Below are 15,120 nucleotides of genomic sequence, written 5' to 3'. Positions count from 1 at the left end.
GAAGATTTGTCAGATCAAAAAATACGGGGAAATTTCGGACATGGTAAGCCATCCATGGATCCGGAGTGATAAACGAATGGCGGCCGTGGATTTGCACCATGGGATGAAGTCTGATACCAAAACTATCCCGTATCTTCAAGACCATGAAAACAGTATCATCAAGGAACGCTTAAAGGAGGGGAAGTAGTTGGAGTATTCTCCAAGGCGCTTAGATAGCTCGCGTGTGACAGACACCCTGTTGTCACACGCATCCATTGCCCTCTGAGAACCCCAATCCGGAATACCAAAACTTGCCTACTTTTTCAGGGTGCACTCAGTCTGTAATCATTCACATTCAATCATAATCAGTCGCGATCTAGACCAGGTGACTCACAAATGGTCAGGGCCCTGAAATAGTCACCTCACGTTTATCTTTAATCTGCAATAACAACTCAACCAATTACCCAGTCCAGGCCAGATTTTTGTCCGTATGTAAAAATTTAAAGTAAAACAACAGCTTTTTAACGATGCAATCTTCATACTTATACCGTGAGCGTTAACTTTGTTTTGGGTGCGGTTTGGGTGCGTGTTAGCGTGTTTTTTTTGGTGCGATCTAGGTGTTGTTATTTGGGCTATTTTGTTAAGGATTTTTGGCCGGCTTCACGTGGTATCCCCAGTGGCCACCCTCTGTTGACTTTGTGGCTGAATTTCGTCGGTACTGGCTAGCTTGTACTGTTTGACGAAATGCACTGTAAAGGTATCCACGTCGAGGGGGTTTAGCGATTCTTATCGGTGATATAACTGCGATCAAAAAATAATAGTTTGTTATAACGCGTCTTTTTCAGCTGGTTGTTACTCTACTTGATGGACGACGGACTATAGGTGCAAAACTTGACTGATAATAGAATATACCTGCTAAACAGGGTGCTTGGGCCACCTCTTTAAGCCAACGGAATGCCTGTCTTAAGTGAGTCCATCTCCTTTGGCCCAAGAAACTGATCCATGCAAAACCAAGCAAAGTACTTCTCTTCCTCGGCATCTGGTGCGACGGCGGCCTGATGCTCTTCGACTATTGCCAGCAGTTGCTTTTTATTGTTGGCGAACAGCTTCAAGTACTTGATCGTCGCATCGCCGTTCTTCTTCAAATAGGACTCCATTACCTCCCCACAGCTCATCACCATGCGACTAACCTGAAACGTGTCACGGCCAGAGGTGCTCCCAAGACCCATGGCCTTCCCGGATTGGGCCGAGCCGCGCGCAACATAGTGGATAAGGATGGTGAGGTTGGGCAAAAAGGCGTCGGACGGCATGTACCGCTCGGTGAAGTACTGGACGAATTTATGGTGCTCCTTTGCCTTGATTAGGCGGAAGAGCTCCATGGACCGCTTGTGCATGCCGAAGTAGTCGAACATGAGGTTTGGCTCCTTTTCAAACAGCTTGCCCTTTAGCACTGCAAGGAGCTGGAGGGTGCCGACATGTCGCGTATTGCGCCACTTGCGATCGAGAAAGGCCCGTGTTTGGGCGATAGGGCCATTTGTACTGGCCGTTTTGGAGACGGCTGTTATTGTGGACTCTTTAGACAGCTCTTCGAAAAATTTGCCGACCTCATCGGCTTGAATGCTGCGGATGGGGGTATTTCCCGGGGTGTGTTGCAAATATCGGGTGCGGACGAGATTGACGGCCTTGGTGGCAGTAGGCTTTAGACGCCTGGCGCCGCCTACGCCGTCCGGCTTGTGGAAGTCTCCTTGCTTCTTCCGAGAATCTTTGGCAAACCTGGTGGCGGATAATATGCCCGTAACCAGCTCAAGTCGGTTCAAGGACTGCGCTGCGTCTTTTGATCAATCGCCGACAAAGATGTTACTCTCTCCGTGGATTTTGAGGAAAAGCTCCATGTCTGGCTGGCCAAGGGAACTTGAGGCCGGGAGTCAACTAAACCAGGTTGTAGAGGAAAGCCAGCTGCTGCACATTAAATCACTGCGACAGAAGAAATTGCCCAATAATCTGCATGCGGACCTTGAGGAAGAAGACCAAAATACCGCAAATGACAGGGTTTCGTAAGAATAAAAGCTGCTGGGCGCCAGACCGATTGTTTTTGTCGATCACGGAGTAAACATCCATTTTTATTGCCAAAAGAGGATCTCCTTCGATCCAGGTCGCGATAAGGTTCCATATATTTTTAATTTCCAGGTCCCCCTTTTTGGGCCAGAATTTCGGGTGCGGGTGAGTTTTTGATAGTTTAAAGTAATCGTCGATAGTTTTCGCGATATATAAACCGCTTATACGAAGGTCCGCGGCGGCGTTTAGGCGGTAATAGCGAATAGCGTGGTGGGCGTCGAGGACAATTTAAGAGGCAAAACAGTACCACAAGTTAAAATTTTTAGTAGTGTAATATTCGACGAAACCGGCGGTGATTTCGTCGCGGATAGGTAAAGGGGCGCCAAAATTTGCCACTATGCAATATTCGGAAAAAAGCTCCAGTAAAAGAATTTTGTCTTCATTGAATTTTTCGATAACGGACATCTTAAATCGATCCGCCTTTGCGTTATAGTTGCCGTAGTAACCTGGCTTGTAAACGGGAATGTTGTCGTTTTGGATAACGGCGAGAAATGACTGTAGCAGGACCCCGATGGGAAAGAACGCAAATTCAGCGATATTTGCCAGTTTCTCATTGTAAGGCAGGCCGCCCGGCTGTAATAGGGGTGGGTGAAAAGAGATCCCTGCGAGCTGGGCAGCCACGTAAACAACCAGTTGTTGCAGGCCTGCTCCTTCTGAAGGAAATCGGTGTTGGAGGTCCTCCAAGACATCTTGGACCAAATCTTGCGCCAGCTGCAGGGCGGTGTCTGTGATTACAGCGGCAGTCGCGAGATCGACTTTGGAGCAGCTATATTTAGTCCACTAAGCAGTGTTAGAACTACGATTTAACACATTTTGTTTCTACCCTTTTATAAATATGTTAACGAATTGTTTAATTTTTTTTTTTTTTTTTTTTTTCAGTGTTCCTTTCCGTTGACTGCCAATAAAGCCATACTTGAAAATTAATTTGCCTCAGCTGCAAAAGGTGTTATAAATGGCGAGCCAATATGGACAAAACCTCTGAAAATCGGGTGTATCTTAATTTACATATTTTAAACGATTTAAAAGCTCCCGAGCTTGGGTATTATTAAATAAAATTCTAAATCAAAAAGTAAAGGAAGAAATGACAATTAACGACGCGCTTGAAAATGGGGTTAAATTAGGGTTTGGGGAACCTCTCTCTCGGCACGGTCTCAAGCTAAGCAATGGCTGTACCTACCCGCGGGAAAGTAGGTCTGGGGGCTTAGTTGTAACAAATCATAATACTAAGGGTAACCCGAACCTGTTATTTATAGCACCTGTGCAAAAATATTGCAATCCAACAGGGTCAACCCTCCACCTTGGTGGTTGCAATAAAATTGCACACCTACTGTAATTCAATGTATGTAATTAGCATTGAAAAAGCTGTAACTAACGTTAGTCAAACATATTTAAAACAAATACTCCAGTTTCACCAGTTTTATTAATTTAATTACGACCCCTGTTTCACTGTATAATAATATTATTCTCGTGTCTCACTTTTCGAATTCGTATGTCAGCTTAATATAAAACCTTAGCCATAGTTTGCAGGCTTTAATTATTTTCCAAGTATCTCAGTCTTTCAAAATATATAAAAACTACTAAATCTTTATTCCGGATTACTTGTGGGATTGATTCCTTTTATTCACTTGTTATATCCAACCCAGTTTTCTTATTCCCATTCAATTTCTCCGAAAAAAACGGTGTTTTATTACAGCACCAAAATTATCGTCGACTGATTATCTGTTTCATTTTCGCCATGCGAACATCCATTTCTACCATTTTGCTGGTTTTAGCCTTCGGGCTCGACCTTATAAAAGCCGAGTTACACCAATTTCTTACTTGCGTTAATGCCGTGACGTTCGAAGGCGACCAAGCCATTGCTGGTAGACCTGACGCCAATGCCACACGATGCGCCTGCGAGTATGTCAAATCCAATAAACAATGCAGCGATTGCGGATACGACGGAGATAATCAAGACAAACCAACTTGCAAATCCAAATGGGAAAATCTCGACGGCGACCAGTTTCAAACCGCTTGTCAGCTCCAGTGCAATGCTGACGCTTCATTGGACATGGGCAAGCCTTAAACCGACTCCCGGCTAATCGGACAGGCTTTGTGGACGTTAAAGCACAGTGGGGTTATGCAACACGAAATTCGAACGCGGGCGTTTCATGGCTTTTGCTTTTTCTTTTCTGTTTTCTCTTTATTAGAGAAGTATTTATCGGAAAAGGAATTTCACATACATCTCTTTAGACTTTTTAAATCTAGCAATTTAATGAGGAGCTGTACATTGTTTTATATGGACGGTAACAGGACCTAAAGCCAATAGTTACAAACCTATTACAAGTACGAAATCAAGAAAGCCATTAGGCAGCAACTTCGGATGACACTATCGGCGAGAGCAGCAGCAACATAGTATCCGAATCAGGATTAGACACCAGAACCCGCGACAAATACATGACCGAAGGGAATCTTCAACAGTGATTGGGCAGTTTATAGGGTCGGCCGCCACTCTACGGCTCATTTTCTGTGAAGCTATCCCCTTGATTAGGGAGCATTACTACTCCTGGTGGCTTGACAAAGTGTACAATGCTACGCTATGCAGTCCAGCTTACTGACACAGATACCTCTTGTGACTTTGTGCGTTGCCGCCATCTCCCATTTGCCTATATACTTCCATAACATCAAGCGTCATTTCTGAGCACTAGCCTGTATCAAAAAAAAAAAAAAAAAAAGAAAAAGAAAAAAAGAAGAAAAAAAAAAACATCTAGCCCGCCGCGAGGTCGCGCTACGCCCTCACCCTCCCCGCCCACCTCGCAAAAGCCTCCCGGTCCAGCCCATGCCGACCCGCCACCTCGTTGACTTTGCTCATCTTGCCGGGATTGACCACTTCCCTGACCCTCCGCAACCGGTCACCCCTCGCACCGCACGCAAACGCCACGATGCGGTAAAAAGTCCACCTGAGGCTGAACTTGGCTACCATGTACAGCAACACAGCGGCCGACGCGTCTGGCAGGCCCCGAGTGGCGCCCATGTCGTATCTCGCCCTGCTGATGGTGAAGAATACATCGGCCGTCTCGCTCAGCCGGGTGAGGCGCGTGGTCGTACCCCGCCGCTCGGCCTGCTCCTCGCGGAGGCGGTCGCGGTGCCATGCTGCTGAGGGTTCGTACGGAAGGGCGAGGAGGGCGTGCCAATGGCGGATGCGCTTGACTTGGGTGTGACGCTTCATGTTTTTTTTGTCTTTATTCTTTGTGCTTGTGGTGTTGGGATGCAATGTGGTTTGTTGGCAGCTGAAGATGTGCTTCTTTGTGGATCGCTATGAACCTGCGTGTTTCTATCTCCTCCTTTCGTTGTGTTTTCCTATTGGTTTGTGGTTTGAGTGTGTGGTTTGTTTGTTTGACGGGCAGGTGAGTGGGTTGTCAGTGGGAGAATGACAATAGAGCCGCAGTGTCCCTTTGTTGATGTAGCTAGTCTGCCATTGAGGGGCAGGGGTACAAACCTCTCAGTTCCCAGTCGTTTACACTTTTAATAATTTGGCAATGATCTCAGGAGCTTACAGCAGCTGTGAAAGAATCTGCAGGTATCCGTTGCCTCAAAGCGAATATGTATCTGCACTGTTAGGATAGTCTGATACGCAGCCTTTGCGGTTGTGCAAGACAAACATATCGTTTTTGTCTAGGCCAAATCTATGACATTTCTCTGGGTGTGTCATACCTCTACTTCTATCGCAAACAATCCGGCTTGTCCAAGTATAAAGAAGGGGACAGGTACACCACTCCGACTTTCCTGTTGAATGAGCATCCATACAACTTTGAACCAGGCACTTGTTCCTGGAACTGATCGCAAACCAAAGCCCTTTGCCATTGTCCTTTAAGGCAGCAGCCATCAAATCAGACCTTATACACTACACGAACAAAGCACTCTCCAACATGACTCCCAAAACAAATGCAACGCCTAACATCATCGGCATCTACGGCCTCCCTGGCGCCGGCAAGACAACTATTCTCTCGCACCTCCGCCTGACCGGCGAGACATCCCCCGCGCACTACGATTACTACGAAGGCTCCGAGGTCATCGACTCAGTGGTGGATGGCGGCCTAGTAGCTTTCAAGCAGCTGCCGCACTCCGAGAAGCAGCGGCACCGCGCGACCGCTATCCGGCACGTTGGCGAAGAGGCCCGCCGCAGCGGCAAGGGCGCCATCGTAGCCGGCCACTTCATGCTGCCCGTGACTTCTGGCAAGTCCGACGACGACCTCTCCACAGAGCTGCAGAAGGTCTACACGGACGCCGACCTCACCACCTTCACGCACGTCATCTACCTTAAGGCGGAACCGGAGGCGATATGCAGGCAGCGCGCCGGGGACGAGAAACGCGCGCGCAAGGCGCTGCCGGTTGACGAGCTGAGGAGGTGGCAGGATGCGGAGATTAAGGGGCTTTTCGAGCTGTGCATCGAGCACGGGATCGTGTTTGCGGTTGTTATAGCGGCCGAGGGGAGGGCAGTGCGTCGCATCGCGGAGCTGTGTGCGTTTTGGAGCATGGGGGAGGACAGCAATGTGGATGCTGCTTTGGACAAGGTTAGGGAGGAGGTTGATGACGCCCGGCTCGAGCGGGCCAAGACCATCGTGGTGTTTGATGCAGACCGCACTCTCGCCCCTTACGACTCTGGGTCGATGTTTGTCTGCGAGGCTGATGCGAACGGGTATCCCGGACGACAAGACGACGACATGAGGGGGGTGCTCAAGAGGGTCTTCAGCGGCCCGCTGGGCTACTCGCACCGTGCCTTCCAGCAGGTTTCGGTCCTACTCGAGGGCATGGTCTACCGTACCGCGTACAGTCTAGAGCTCCAGGACGTGTACGACACCACCTGCGATCTCGTAGCTGACGATATCAGAATGTACGAGGATATGATCATCCACCTAGGCCAGCTGACCTGGAACCCAGAAATCCTGCCAGTGGTGGTGACATGCGGCGTCGGCCGGGTGTGGGAGAAGGTTCTCGAGCGGGAGAGGCTGCATGCCCCTGTACTCGGTGGCGGGCGGGTCAAGGACGGCTACGTGGTCACGCCAGAGGTCAAGGCCGCCGTTGTGGATTGGCTGGCCACGAGCGACTGCGACAGCCGTCGAGAAGTGTTTGTGTATGGCGACAGCCCGCTCGACATTCCCATGATGGCCCGCGCAGACCACGCTTTTGTGGTGGTTGGGGATGAAAGGACGAGGAGCTCTACGATGGATACGGAGGTGGAGAAGGCCGTTCGAGCCAAGCTTTTCCGCAAATCTAGGAATAAGAAGTTTGACACCCACGTTTCACAAGTCCTGATGACTTCGAGGAGCATCCCGCGTCCGGGTCTACCTGTTACGGAGCTGGAGTGGCCTCACGAGTGCGCCGTGCGACAGAAGTCATCCAGGTTGGGCTGTCTAAAGACCTCATTCACCGACCTCGTGGAAACGACCAAGAGACGAGGCAAGGAGCTATGCAAGATCGACGAATTGGAGTGCTACTCTCACTCCTACTACTCGGACTCGTCCATCTGCAACAGCAGCTACTCAAGCATAGGCCAGTACACCGTACTTAGCTATGAGCGGCAGGACGACACCGACGTGCCCATCTACGTTGCCTCCTCGTCAGCCTCCTCGCTCCTCTCCTCGCCGATGCGCGACGCCTCCCTCGCCGGCCCGGCGCTGCAGGAGGCCCACGTGCAGGCGGGCCGGTACCTGGCGACGCATCTCGTCTCCGAAGTACTCGGTCTGGAGGAGTACACCATCCCGCATGTGCAGGGAATGGGCACGATCGGACACCGGCTCCGGAACGAGGTCTCGACGGTGATTGTCGCTATGATGCGTGGCGGCGAGCCGATGGCCAGGGGCGTCCATCAAGCGTTTCCTCTGGCCAGGTTCCTGCATGCCAAGCAGCCGACGGAGCTTGATCGGAGGGATATCTCGACGCCAGTTACCAACATCTTGCTGGTGGATTCGGTCATTAACACGGGCAAGAGCATTCGCGAGTTTGTCGAGCACATTCGGCGCGTCAATTCCAAGGCCAGTATTCTGATCGTGGCTGGTGTTGTTCAGAGCGGGGCTATTGAGTCGGATGGTGGTGGAGAGACGAGCCTTCGGGAGGTGTGGAGCGGCCATGGCGACGTGAGCATGGTGGCGCTCAGGGTGTCTGAGAACAAGTACACTGGACAGGGAGGTACTGATACGGGTAATCGGCTTTTCAACACGACGCACTGGGCATAGGAACGAGGATCCAGTCAGTGTCTTGGTGTAGACTGTGTTGATCTGTCGCCGTGTTGCTTTTGTTGGATTGTTTTGTTGTTTGCTATTTCTCTTCTTTGCTTGGGATAGAGTAACAGTGCTAGACGATTTAGACATCGGATTCAAGAAACTGTTCCTTTGCATGCAGTTTTTGCTGCAAAGAAACCAATTTTCACGTGATAATCACTGTGTATACGTACGTGTTTTCCCCCTTCATCTTCAAGATTGACAAACAAGACAATCAAGATAACGTTCTGGGCATCCCTTTGCAGGGATCCAACCCTGAAACGGGGCACTCTTCCTCATTGCCCCACTGCCACGTAATGCTCGATTTTTTTTGCTTCCAATTACCAGCATGGCAAAGCTGCTCTTCTGTTTGCTCGTCAAAAAGTCAATTCCGACTCGCAAAACCCTGCCTGACTCTGCATGTCTGGGATTTATGGAATAAAAATAATTATAAGGCGTACCAAACCTGGCAAAGTTGCCCAAAGCTACTACTTCGTACATTACCCAAGGTAGTATTAGCGCCCCTCCTCGTTCCATCAGCCTTACCAGGCTGCATGATTCTTTTTCCGCCGTTCCCTCGACTACTTTTTTTTGCGTTGGTCAACTTTAATCCGTCGACCAACCCCATCCTTCGTCGTTCAGCTGCTGGTATGGATTTTGGGAAAGCCGTCGGAACGGCATGCGCCACATTCGCCGTCACCAACATTGACGACATTTTCGTCCTGGTCACCTTTTTTGCAGAGTCGTCCACCAGTAAAACTCTCACGCCTCTTAGGATTACCATCGGTCAATATGTCGGATTCACGGCCATCATCATCGTAAGCATGATCGGCTTCGGTGCCGCCTTCTTGCTTCCCACCGAACCCATTGGATTTCTCGGTCTGCTGCCTATTCTGCTCGGAGTATGGTGGCTATCTGCTCTCGTTTTCCCAGGCGGAGACGATGACGATGACGACCCAACTCTTACAGATGTGACTGCTGCTGGAGGCTCCACCACCGTCGGGATCTTTTCCCTTGTTGGGATCAAGAGCATCCTCAAGGTGGCAAGCATCACGGTGATCAACGGAGCAGACAACATCAGCACGTACATTCCGCTGTTTTCCCAAGCAAAGGGAGCAGAGATAGCGGTGTATGTCGTCACGTACTACATCCTGCTTGGAGTGTGGTGCCTCGCTGCGTTTCTGATCATGAAGCAGAGGCACATCCTCCGTATAGCGCAAAAGTACGCGAGCATAGCAGTGCCTTTTCTCTACATGGGTCTCGGCATCTTCATCATCGTCGAGTCGGAGTGCTACCCGTGGTCGATTGAGCGCATAGACGGGGGATTGACGACGCACCCGGGAAGAGCCATCATGGGCGCGGTGACGACAGTTGTCCTCTTGTGTTGCATCAGCGCAATGCTATGGATTAGGTGGCGAAAGAGAGATGAGACTCAGCCGGAAACTGAAGGCTCGGAACAAGGAGACTCTGAAGCTGGCTCGGTAGCATCTCGTGAGCAACAGCTTGCCCAAGATTCGAAGGCAGAACCTTCGAAACCTACAAAGGCTGACGGCACCGATGAAGGTATGACCAGATAATTCCTCTAGTATTTATCGATCCACCTCTGACCTATTGGCGTTCAAGTTACGGATCTAGGTGCTCCTCTACAAGCTCGCTCGGAAGAAGGTGCCGAGAAGCCTGCAGACATGACAGTTGGGTCAGAGCCATCTCCGATTGCTGACGGGCAGCAACTCGGTTCTGTGCATATTGGCTCTTCTCGGGCGTAAATTTTCCTAAGAATTTTTCTCGTCGCCGTATGGCTTGGCCCATCCCAAAGCTGTACATTTGACTTAAGTTTTTTTAATCTTGTGTCACTAGCGAATTTGCTATTCACTTCAAAACACATAGCCGTTGTCACCGACTTTTGTAAAGTTGATGTAACACGTTAGTCAGAGCATGAGTAACAGCTGCTCAATCTATACTATTTCCGTCTGTTGCATAATTATTTGTCGTCTTTTGCTTTTCTCGGATTGCATTTTACCACGAAATTCGACAGCTTTGTCTGCAACCAGTCCTGTATCGAAGAAGTCCTTACAAGAGTCGAAAAACATGGGGGTAAGTAGTTCTTGCCCAGTTCCTCACATCATAACCATGTTAACAATCTGCTAAACAAACGCAGTGCTTTGGTAAAAAGAAAAAGAAGGACAAGGATGAGGATGAGAAAAAGAACACCACTTCATCAAACAAATATTTCATCGACTACCTGATCTACTTTCTTCCGGTTTTTGTAGTCATCTTTGATGGTATGTCTTGTCTGTATTAATCCAACCGTTTTTGACTTTCAACTAACAGATACCGATCCCCTTGTAACCCAACAGCCCTCTGCCTCGCAGGGTGCGTCGGAACCTCGCCTGGCATCCCAACCCTATACCTCGTCACTATTGCCCAACCACCAACCGAAATAAACGGCCTCGAGCTCTCAATAGGGTACTTTGGCATCTGCGCCAGGCCCCTGGGCGGCGACCTGACCTGCCAACTGTCCAAGAACCCGACCCCGAGGCTGCTAGCCGAGAAGCTCGGCCTCGACAGCAGCGAAGCGACCCTGATCCGGCTCGAGACGGCCAAATCCATTCAGGATAAGGTCTTCGTCCCCATATTCCCCGCCGCGGCCGGCGGGTTCCTCATCGGCCTGCTTTACCTTTCCTTCCTCTGGCTGGAGCTCTGGTGGTCCAAGAAGAAGGCAGGCAATGCGACCAAGAAGGGCGGTGACGACCACCAAGACGGCACATATGGCGGCATGCACGGACGATCCTCGACACGGCCACAAGCAGGCGGCGGTGGCGGCGGCGGCGGTCGCACAAGCGGCAATCATCTCCCTACCGATCAGGCGCTACGGGGCAAGCGGACCGCGTACATGATGCGGCGCGGCGCGCTCGGTCTGCTCTGGGGCAGCACCGCGCTCACGCTCATGGTGGCCATGTCGACCTCCATGGTGGTGGTGGCGCTCGAGGCGGCCGACCCGGGCATGCAGCGCGGCGGACACGTCGAGGGCCTGCAGTGGGCGGCGGCCGTGCTGCAGACCATCTTCGTGGTGAGGATGGCGTTTGTCAACAGGCGCAGGGGCGCCCAGGATGTCCAGCAGGACGCTGAAATCGGCACTTCGGCTCCCTCTCCTGCCCCCGCAAAGGCCTCGTCGGGGCGGTCGCCGCATACCCGAGGGCTGCGGCCGGGTGTGCCGTCGGGGGTGCCGCCGGCGGTGCGGCAACAGTATCCGGATGAGGATTAGGAACCAAAACCTGAGACAGGGGCGTCAGAACCTGAGGCCTATGCACCAGCACCGGCGATACGGGCACCAGCACCAGTTATACAGGCAACGGCGCCCGTGATACAGATACAAGCTCCAGCACCAACAACAATACAGGAGCCACTACAAGAACCAGCACGAGAAACACAGGCATTGGCACAAGAGCCGACACCAGAACCAATAAATGAATCAACACAAAAACCAAAACAAGTACCAAAACAAGAACCATCACGAGACACACGGGCACCAGCCAGTAAGAAACGGCCACAAGCGCCACCGCCGCCCTCAATACTGCCACCCTTAAGGCCTAGTTAAGCGCAGGATGACAAATAGTCCCGCCCAACTGACCTATGTGTGCCAGTGCGTGAACCTCACGGGCTGTTTCGGGCATCTGCTAACGGTCACTAATAGAACTGAAGCGAGCAGTAGACCTACAGCACTTGGGCGGCCGGCGTTGCCGTGGGCGCCTTCCGTTGAATACTATGGCTAGATAGGTATCCAGCTTATCATCTCTCTGGTAGTATGGGAGGACAGTCTAGATCTGCTACCTTGCTGAAGACCTGAGATGGAGCCCTGTGTTTGTTTTCTTTTTTCTGGTTCTTGTACGTGATCTCGGGATCTCGGTGCTTCCAACGGGGACGCTGATGTCTTTGAACTCATATTCGTCGCTGGCAGATTTCAGACTCGGTGTAAGAGTGTCGCTTGCGAACAGTCGTCCAGTTTCCTCCCAAAACTTTGCAGATAATTGGGTAGATATTGCTCGACTTGTCCCAATACTGAACCCACGAATTTTGTAACTTTCTTTTTACTTCGTCACTGCATCGAACCAAAAAAAAGCTTTGTGAGTCGGACCCTGAAACAACTCCCGGCTCCGGGACCCCGAAGTTGCTTGTGCCAGACCGGGTCGGGATGATAGCTCCAGAACAAAAGAGAAAAGGAAAAAAAAAAGCATGCAAAACCGCCGGGACTGCTGTAGAAAAGAATCAAACAGTTTCGGCACATTTACTTGCACTTTGTCTGAAAATATTATGTTGCAAAGCTACCATGGATGACGTTCATGTTCTTAGCATTTGGCAGCGAACACGTACTCTGTTGGCTCTGCTCGCAGCAGCTCAAGCAAATTAAGAACAAGGCCAAGGTTTTATCCCATCTTTTTTTTGGTGTTTTCTCCCCTCTCTGCCAGGCCACAAAGGCTTATTCGGCGACCGGTACTTGCATCATGTCCGCACAGACGTTACTCGTCGTCACTTCCTGGCCTGTTTCCCTCCGCCCTGAGGTAAAATGACGCCTGGAAAAAGCAGAACAGTCCAATCTGCACAGAATAGCCGGCGTTGAGATTCTGGCCAAGGTAGTAGGGAAGGTGGATAGTCTCAAGTTCGGCTATCTGCTCAAATGCCATAAAGAAGGTTTCAAGATTTCCACAGCCGAAGTTGCTCCCGAGTACATAATGCCCACATTTCCTGCACGAACCAAACGTCTTTTTTTCTTTGGTTGTGCATGCAAATTTCTTATTCGTGGATACTCCCGTTTGCTTTGCATGAAGATACCAGCAGTTGCATTTTGATTGCAGACGAGAGTAATAGTCGCTTGCTTGTTGCAACAACATAAGACGTAAAACTTCTACTCTCACCGCCGGTCTTTTTTTTTTTTTTTTTGCCTGCCGCAGCACCTCGCAGCATACATCTTTTTCTCCAAAATGGGTGGTAAGCTTACTTGCATTCCCTACCACGCTGAGGTCAAGTTAGCAACACCGCCAAAGGCTAATATTAACAACCACGACCACACCACCGTGCAGTCTTCAGCACGACCGCAAAATTCGAAATCTGGACCGAGATAAGCGGCGTGCCCCGCTCCAAGGCCATCGCCGTCGTGCAAGACCACGGCGGGCTGCTCAACAAAGACCCCTTTGCCGTCTCGGTGACGGAGCTGCCCGCGCACCCGGGCAAGTCCACGGCCGAGGAGATCCCAGAACCCTACGCTTCCCGGATAGTGGGCACTTCGCGATACTGGGAGGTCAAGGACGCCGTACCGGCGCAGTTTGCGCGCCTGGTCCCCGGAAAGCCCGTCACCAACAACTGGTACGTCATGACGGACATGGAGGACGGCGTCTACATGTACCTCGAGGGCGCGCTGGGAATCGTGTCCAAGCGAGGCGTCGTCGTCAGGGGAGGGGACGAGGAGGGTGCCGAGAACGTGGTGGTGGCGCACGAGTGCTTTGTCGAGTGCAACAGGGCGGTCATGGGCGTGTTCAAGAGTCAGTTCGAGGAGCACTGGAGGTCGATCCAGGAGCAAGTCGCGGAGGCGATGGGTGGTACTGTGGTTAGGCATTCTGGGCCTGTGCGATGAATTTTTTTTTTCTCTTCTTTTTTTTCATGAGGGGTTTTAACTTTTGTCCCAAATTCGGAGTCTCGGAAAGGTCCAAATGTTTTTCTTTTTCTTTACTTTTATCTATCAGCTGAGCAAAAAGAGCCCATAGTCTAGACAGAATTGGAGGGTTCAAAATTCATTACACAAAAAAATATTGTTACTTCTTCATGGGGTCACCAAGTTGACTCCATCATCCGTCATGTAGTACATGTCAATGTACACCCATCCGGTCCCGCTCTCCAAGATGCCAACGGCGACGATGTCGTTCAGCCACCAGTACTTGTCCGACCCGGTCTCGTACAGCCCGTGCAGGTAGATCCCGCCGGTCGACTGCTTGGAGCCAAAGGTTCGAATGTAAATCTCGGCACCATCGTCGGTGGTCAGTCCGTACCGTGTGTCGGGGTGGAAGACGCCGCGGTTGTCAGTCAGGCCCCAGTCTGCTCCGAGGTTACGGATGGTACCTGGAGTAGGTCTGTGAGAAACTACTATCGAAGAAAAAGAACAAATGGAAGAAAAGACAGGGAAAACCACAAAGTATGCAAGCATCAGACGAAGTCATAACATCTATGGTGGACTTACCCTTTATCCTGGGCCCCTCGAATGTTCCGCCGATAATGGGGATGGCGGCACGGTTTCCATACGGACCATCGCCAACATTGATCTTGGGGTCCAAAGTGCAGTTGAGCGAGTAGAGGTGCGTGAGTGATGGCGTTGGGGTGAGCTGTCGAGCCTCAAGGTTGGACGCGATGGCCGCGGAACAAAGTCCCAGGGCGCCGGTGATGAATGCGACGATCTGCATCTTGGGATGAACGGGGAGGGGATCGACCTTGATGGTAAAGGAAACCCAGATAACAAGGAAAGAGAGCAGTCCAATGCAATCTCAACACAGCTGCTTCACAACGTCGGTAGGGTTGATGGTTCCTTTATAACAGCAAATGCGGGGAATAATATCTCCTCATCGATCTACAACCACCACCACGGCAGTCCCCCAAAGGCCCCGAAAAAATGGGGAATGACACCCTACTTCAGGCGTATTTCCCGGTCTTGATCAAGTACACCCATCTTTTGGCGAAAATGAAGGTTGCCGTACCTGACTACCGTGATACTTCTGGCATGGGTTGGTGTGGACATCGTGGG

The 15,120-nt window shown here is 50.9% G+C and overlaps 5 protein-coding genes across 5 annotated transcripts; 3 read left to right on the top strand and 2 right to left on the bottom strand.

Annotated features, from left to right (window-relative positions):
* Positions 1-920: 920 nt before the first annotated feature.
* On the bottom strand, positions 921-2,097 carry PgNI_05458 (uncharacterized protein; the record flags this gene model as incomplete). The annotated part of the gene is made up of 3 exons (XM_031125489.1): positions 921-1,799; positions 1,830-1,890; positions 1,955-2,097. The coding sequence occupies 3 exons, from the start codon at positions 2,095-2,097 to the stop codon at positions 921-923; spliced, it is 1,083 nt and encodes a 360-aa protein (XP_030982014.1).
* A 3,905-nt stretch (positions 2,098-6,002) lies between these two features.
* On the top strand, positions 6,003-8,309 carry PgNI_05457 (uncharacterized protein; the record flags this gene model as incomplete). The annotated part of the gene is made up of 1 exon (XM_031125488.1): positions 6,003-8,309. The coding sequence occupies one exon, from the start codon at positions 6,003-6,005 to the stop codon at positions 8,307-8,309; it is 2,307 nt and encodes a 768-aa protein (XP_030981890.1).
* A 536-nt stretch (positions 8,310-8,845) lies between these two features.
* PgNI_05456 (uncharacterized protein) lies at positions 8,846-11,598 on the top strand (the record flags this gene model as incomplete). The annotated part of the gene is made up of 4 exons (XM_031125487.1): positions 8,846-9,896; positions 9,957-10,072; positions 10,492-10,615; positions 10,691-11,598. The coding sequence occupies exons 1-4, from the start codon at positions 8,888-8,890 to the stop codon at positions 11,596-11,598; spliced, it is 2,157 nt and encodes a 718-aa protein (XP_030981891.1). The 5' UTR covers positions 8,846-8,887.
* A 1,714-nt stretch (positions 11,599-13,312) lies between these two features.
* On the top strand, positions 13,313-13,962 carry PgNI_05455 (uncharacterized protein; the record flags this gene model as incomplete). Its single annotated transcript, XM_031125486.1, has 2 exons — positions 13,313-13,319; positions 13,412-13,962. 2 exons carry the CDS (start codon positions 13,313-13,315, stop codon positions 13,960-13,962), a joined length of 558 nt encoding a protein of 185 aa, XP_030981892.1.
* Positions 13,909-14,848, bottom strand: PgNI_05454 (uncharacterized protein). Its single transcript, XM_031125485.1, has 2 exons — positions 14,563-14,848; positions 13,909-14,444 (listed from the first exon to the last, which is right to left on the bottom strand). Exons 1-2 carry the CDS (start codon positions 14,780-14,782, stop codon positions 14,149-14,151), a joined length of 516 nt encoding a protein of 171 aa, XP_030981893.1. The 5' UTR covers positions 14,783-14,848; the 3' UTR covers positions 13,909-14,148.
* Between the last annotated feature and the right edge of the window lie 272 nt (positions 14,849-15,120).

This window comes from Pyricularia grisea, chromosome I (assembly GCF_004355905.1).
Source record: "Pyricularia grisea strain NI907 chromosome I, whole genome shotgun sequence".
Classification (NCBI taxonomy): Eukaryota; Fungi; Ascomycota; class Sordariomycetes; order Magnaporthales; family Pyriculariaceae; genus Pyricularia; species Pyricularia grisea.
The sequence above is the reverse complement of the archived record's forward strand: the minus strand, read 5'-3'. Positions and strand labels throughout refer to the sequence as shown.